The sequence below is a fragment of the Hyla sarda genome, chromosome 3, assembly GCF_029499605.1.
Source record: "Hyla sarda isolate aHylSar1 chromosome 3, aHylSar1.hap1, whole genome shotgun sequence".
Lineage (NCBI taxonomy): Eukaryota > Metazoa > Chordata > Amphibia > Anura > Hylidae > Hyla > Hyla sarda.
The window spans coordinates 219,970,264-219,977,153 of record NC_079191.1 but is presented as its reverse complement, the minus strand read 5'-3'; the positions used below and the strand labels follow the sequence as shown (position 1 = coordinate 219,977,153).

The 6,890-nt window shown below is 42.4% G+C and overlaps 1 protein-coding gene across 1 annotated transcript in view; it reads left to right on the top strand.

Moving 5' to 3' along the window:
- The window catches only part of LOC130360705 (uncharacterized), a 6,561-nt gene extending 3,768 nt beyond the window's left edge, over window positions 1–2,793 (top strand). The window contains exons 2-3 of the mRNA XM_056563257.1: window positions 1,670–1,823; window positions 2,020–2,793. Coding sequence (XP_056419232.1) covers window positions 1,670–1,823; window positions 2,020–2,758 — 893 coding nt within the window. The 3' untranslated portion in view covers window positions 2,759–2,793. The remainder of the gene's footprint in view (window positions 1–1,669; window positions 1,824–2,019) is intronic.
- The last annotated feature ends 4,097 nt before the right edge of the window (window positions 2,794–6,890 follow it).

Here is a 6,890-nt window from a genome sequence, read left to right as displayed (position 1 = left end):
CATGGAGAATCTTTGCCTGTACTATGCCGGTACCGAACACTTCCTGAAGGATTGTCCTATCCGTCCTCCCCGCCTGGAAAGACGTACGCTGACTCCGCACAAAGGTGACACAGTTCTTGATGTCAACTCTGCTTCTCCACGCCTTACTGTGCCTGTGCGGATATCTGCCTCTACCTTCTCCTTCTCTACTATGGTCTCCTTGGATTCCGGATCTGCAGGAAAAAATTTTTTGGCCTCTCTTATCAACAGGTTCTACGTCCCTGTGACCAGTCTCGCCAGACCCCTCTACATCTATTGTATTAACAATAAAAGATTGGACTGTCTCATGCGTTTCCGCACAGAACCCCTCCTAATGTGCATCGGACCTCATCACGGAAAAATTGACTTTTTTTTCCTCAGGTTCTTTGGCCCCAAGAAGAGGGGGAGACCCAAGGGGGGGGGTACTGTTACGCCGAGCGCTCCGGGTCCCCGTTCCTCCCCGGAGCGCTCGCCTCATCCTCGTTGCTGCAGCGCCCCGGTCAGATCCACTGACCGGGTGCGCTGCGGTACCGCCTCCAGCCGGGATGCGATTCGCGATGCGGGTGGCGCCCGCTCGCGATGCGCACCCCGGTCCCCGTACCTGACTCGCTCTCCGTCGGTCCTGTCCCGGCGCGCGCGGCCCCGCTCCCTAGGGCGCGCGCGCGCCGGGTCTCTGCAATTTAAAGGGCCAGTGCACCAATGTTGGTGCCTGGCCCAATCTTCCCAATTACCAATTAGTGTGATCACCTGTGTACTTCCCTATATTACCTCACTTCCCCTGCACTCCCTGGCCGGATCTTGTTGCCTTAGTGCCTAGTGAAAGCGTTCCCTTGTCTGTTCCTAGCCCGTGTTCCTGACCTCCTGCCGTTGCCCCTGACTACGATCCTTGCTGCCTGCCTCGACCTTCTGCTACGTCCGACCTTGCTTCTGCCTACTCCCTTGTACCTCGCCTATCTTCAGTATCTTCAGCAGTCAGAGAGGTGAGCCGTTGCTAGTGGATACGACCTGGTCACTACCGCCGCAGCAAGACCATCCCGCTTTGCGGCGGGCTCTGGTGAAAACCTGTAGTGGCTTAGAACCGGTCCACTAGCGCGGTCCTCGCCCATCCCTCTCTGGCACAGAGGATCCACCTCCTGCCAGCCGGCATCGTGACATATATATATATATATATATATATATATATATATATATACATATATATATATATATATAGAGAGAGAGAGAGAGAGAGCTCTTTTTTTATCTCTCTCTCTTTCTATCTATTTCTCTCTCTGTCTCTCTCTCTCTATATATATATATAGATAGAGATATATATAAAAAATTCCATATATATATATATATATATATATATATATATATATCTTGCGCTTTCTCTCTATATATATATTTACATATGTTTAAAAAAAAAAAAAAATATATATATATATATATATATATATATATATATATTGCATTTGTATTTATAATGGATTAAAGCTACCACTATTTTTTTCACCTATTTTGTGTGCTCCAACCGCTTTTTGTTCTCTCTCTCTCTCTCTCTCTCTCTCTCTCTCTCTCTCTCTCTCTCTCTCTCTCTCTCTCTCTCTCTCTCTATATATATATATATATATATATATATATTTATTAAATTAGAGAATTGCATTTGTAGGTGAAGATGTTAAAAACCGTTGGCGGTCTTTGAGGGACCAGTTTCGACGCTATGAAAATGCTAAAGAACAGAGTGGTTCATCCCCTATCAGTCGCAGACGCTTTGCCTACTATGAGTCCCTGTTATTTTTACGCTCTGGAAGAGAGCTTCGGCCGTAAGTTTTTATTTTTTATTTTTTAAACACTTACATCACTTGTCTTCTTTATCAGTAGTTACATTTTTGTTAATGGATTTTTTGTTATCTAGCGTGCGCAATTTTTTATTGCGCATATTTTTTTGGTTTGGGGGGTTTGGGTTTTGTTTTTAACATTTGCCAACAATTAAAATAATTTCAAATGTTCTCATTTTAGATCTAGTGGTAATGTTGGTGATACCAATCAACCTGAAGATGAAGAAACCATTACCCTAGACTCTTCACCATCCATGATTAATACAGAAGATGACCCTCCTTTGGAAAGCAATCAAGCGGCTTCGGGTGGCCCTTCAACTAGCCATATTCGGGCAAATTTGCAGAGAGGCAGACACCAATCACGTGAAGGGGGTTTCAATGTTAACAGGCAAAATTTTGAGTTTGAGGCTCTGTCTATGCTGCAGAGAGTTGAAAAGGAGGATGAGTGGGACCATTTGGCATGTACCTTGGCTTCTCGCCTTCGTAAGCTGCCAGTTGGCCGCCAGTGGCACTGTGTTCCTATTCTGTTTGAAGTAGTTGAAATTTTTAATTCCCCTAATCCGATTCCCACTAACTTAGAAATAATAACAGAGCTAAATAAGCTTAAACAAAGTAGATGCCAGTCGATTCACTCTGCACCCCATGTAGCCCCACAATCAAGTGCCACTCTTTCCTCCTCTGAGGATCAACCTCACATGTTGTCCCAGCCTTCTTCCTGCCCAGCCTCAATAAGAGAACCGTCTCATGTATCTTTAAATTTAGGCAGATGTTCTAGTTTTCGCCAAATGTTGGACTTTAGTCCCCCAGATTCTGACCACTTACCTGCTTTTTCATACTGTCCAACAAATCGGTCAAGTTCGCAGCCATCAGACAATGTTACATCACCTGATGCTTCGCCACCAGTATATCAGGCATTGTAGCGACAATGTTTATTTTTTTATATGGCTTTTCAGTTTGAAATGACATGACATTAATGTGTAATTTGTGGTTACGTTGCACAGGTATGTTTTTGTTATTTTCGCTAATTATTAGGGCCCCTAGACATGCAGCAATGTTTGGGAAATATTCTGAAAATTTTGCCACAGAAAAGTGAGCTGTGTTGGTGCATGGTTTTTCTTAATAACAGCAGTTAGTGTATATATGTAGGCCAAAATACAGAAAAATATTCCTTTTTTTTATACACAAATTGTGGGCCATGCTTGCAAAATGAATAAGTTGTGAGATAAGTGAGGTTTTTTGTTTACCTAGGCTCACTAACTGTCATTCCTGTGGCAATTTCTAAAAAATTAGCAGGATTGCTTTTTTTATTTGTTTTTAATTTTAAAAAAAATTGGAGGGGTCCATTGTGACTTTGGCTTGTTTGTTGAGCCGTTGTTTTATTTCTAAAATGATTATTTGGGGCCAAATGTGTGGTTACATGACATGGAGAGTGCTTGTGGCTATTTCATATATGTTAATGGTTAACTTTGTGTGTTAACATGGTTGGTACAGTAAGGTAATTTATTCTTTTTCAAGTTATGGTACTGTGATGCTTGTGATACAATTTTTTATGTGAAAAAGGGATTTTGGATGGTAGTGTCTTTTTATGCCTTTTGTCACACACAAATCTTAATAGTGGCACAAGTTGGCAGTGACACAAGACCCTTAGTGTTAGACCCAAAAAATTGCATTCTGGCCATAATGTTTGGGCATTTTACATGTTTGATTGGGTTAATTTGTTAGAAACCACACAATTGCACTTTTGTGTGTATGTTGCTAAGAAAAAGGGAGGCTTTGCTGAAAACCAAACAGGTAGCCAATGTTTGAATTGATTTATAATGCTGTTAGGAGACAACACATTTTAACAAAATATGCCTTCATTAGTGATAACACACAATATCACCTTTTAAAATCCAACAAAAAGGGGGATTTTGTCAGTGTAGGCTTACATTACATGACCACATTTTCCCTGCAGATTATTTATAAATATAGTGTTGGGTAAATAGTTGATTTCCTTATTTGATGGCTTTGCACGTCTAAGAAAATGAGGATCCAACCAAAAAAGGCTAGTGGATGAGATGTGTGATTGTATATTTGTCACCGCTGAGACCCAACGCAAACTCTACAGCAGCACCATTAACATATAGTGCTGGGAGTTAGCTATGACAATGTTAATGATAAGGCACGATGCATGTGTCATATGATCATGATAACACGCACCTGCACAATCATTATGTCATGCCTTGCACACTCAAAAGGTATTCTATTTGAGTGTGCATGACAGACTTAACACCCCCTCACATAGGCTGACATTGAGTGGTTTGTTTGGTGATGTCATGATCCTAGGTCCCCTGCATCGATATACAACAGGCACATAACAATGCTTGATACGTGCCCTTGATGGTAGGGGTGCTGAATTTGAGTTTGCTATTGCTCACAATGTAAAGACACCTGCATTGAGTCATCTTAGCCTATATGTTTTGTCGATGTTTGAACATGGGTACGACCAAAGTGACACTTTCATTTATTTATGTTAAGATGTGTATGCCAATTTGTATTTCACTCTCTTTACTTGTATGTAATATTTATGATTGCACTTTATGACCTAATTCTATGTTAAAATTGAGAGTATTGTTTTTTTTTTAAATAAACTTATTTAACAACTAAAAATTTTGGAAATTTAGTAATTATGTTTGATAATGTCGTATATGTTTGTTAAAAAATTAAAAATTTAATTTTTAATGGAAGGTAAAACTGAAAAAGTAAAAAAAATGTAAAGCAGATATTGGCGAAAAAGTATTTTGCCAGCAACACAGTACATAATACATATTTTGTTACAAAGAAATTAAATGAACATACTTTTTACTATATATTTATTAACAAAAATATCATTAGAGCATGTGTAAAATATAGCAAATAATTAACATTTTACATTTTAACAACATAATTAAACAATAAGTACACATTTTGGCATTGTAAAAAATTTTTTTTTTAAAAACCCATCAGGTAGGACACGGAAATAACGATTCTATGGGGGTAATTTCACACTTTAGACACCTTGGCAAGAGTGTTCTTCACACAGTTTATTATCATCTTGCCTTTAGACTTTTCAAAGTGTAATTTGCATGCTGTTTTCAAACACTATTAGCTGGTCCTGGATTCCATCACCCTGGTTTGCTCACCACCGGCACAGGAGTATTGCCAGGGCACGGCACCTTGTGGACTAATAAAATAGTCAGCAAAGAAATCCCGAATCTGCGTTCCGCTGGGGTTAGGTTGAGAACCCCAGTTGATATGTGTGTGAAGGCTTGATGGTGGCATCAACACATCTCCATCGTGGATGTTATTGCGATTGAAGTTGTGAAGCACACAGCAAGCCTTCACCACAATATCAACTGTGTTCACATCCAAACGGATTGCAGTATTCAGGACCCTCCACTGACTACTCATTATTCCAAAGGCGCATTCCACAACTCTACGTGCCCGTGCCAGCCTATAATTAAAAATCCTCCGGCGAGCATCAAGTTCTCTTTGGGCATATGGGCGCAGCAGGTTGGGCAATAATGGAAAAGCCTCATCCGATACCATCACAAAGGGAACATCAACTGTGGAACCCGGAAGAGGTCTGGCAGCTGGGAGCGTGACACAATCTCGAAGAATTTGCCTACCAATTGCTGATACTTGCCTCACCCGAGAATCTCCACTACTGCCATAGTTGCCAACATCAATGGCAACAAATCGAGAGTGAGCATCAGCCACCACCATCAGGACAATCGAAAAATATTTTTTATAGTTATAAAAGTGAGTGCCTGAGTGCGGTGGCTGCTGCACCCTGATATGTTTGCCATCAACTGCCCCTATGCAGTTTGGAAAATTGGCTACAGTTTGAAAGCCTGCTGCAACCTGTAACCAAGTCTCCTCGGATGGGCACGGCATCTCAGTGGGCTGCAATTTCTGCCAGATCACGCTGCATGTACTCCTTACAATTCTGGAGATGGTCGAAACACCAACCCTGAATTGAAGGTGCAGGGATGCATAGCTCTCTCCTGTGGCTAAAAATCTGAAAAACAAAAAGAAAAATAACAATTAGTTAGCTAATCATCACCATTTCTTCTTCTTTGTAAACATAGTGTAAGCAAACACATTTTAAAACATCAATAAAGAATAATGGTCCCTCATAGACTTACAATTAATATATGCAACATTCTACAATTAAATTACATAAAAGAGGTTATGGCTAGAGGTGCACCGAAATAGAAATTTCAGAACCGAAACGAAAACGAAATAAAAAAAAAATGTCCGGCCGAAACAGATTCCGAAACCGAAAATGACTTCTCCCCATCTTCTGGTAAAATGCAGCGCTCTGCTCATTAGATTCCCCCACATTAGATTGCCAGCTCCCCCACATTAGGTCGGTAGTTCCCCCACATTAATAGGCAGCTCCCCCACATTAATAGGCAGCTTCCCCACAATAGTAGGCAGCTTCCCCCCACCCCACAGACATACAGCTTCCAGCCATATATAGTGTACGGCTGGAGGCTGTATGTCTGTACTGCTGCCCCCACAGTGTTCCGGTCACCGCTCCTCCGGGCCGGGGTCACCATGTACTGCTATGGCCTATGGACCATAGCAGTAGGTGCTGGGACCGGGGGAGCGGTGACCGGAACACTGAACAAGATGACGCGGTCACTTACCAGGCCCCGGCCGGCGTGCGTTCTCCTCCGACGATCCTGCGTCTCTATGGTTGTACGCACGGGACGTCAGTGACGTCCCGTGCGTACGACCATGGAGGCGGAGACGCGAAGGACCGAAGGAGGATCGCAGGAGGACCCCGGGGAATGGTGAGTGACCGGCAGACATCCTTATGTCCCGAAAAGATTTTTCGGGACACAGGGATGTCCGGGATAGGATTAGGAATACTTCTTTTTATGTGCCCGGGCCGGCTCCCGTGTGTGGCTGCAGGCAGGGGCCGGCCAGAGCATATAAAAACTAATACTGTGTACTAAAAACCAGGGGGCCTCCAGCTGTTGTGAAACTACAACTCCCAGCATGTCTGGACAGACTTTGCCGGTC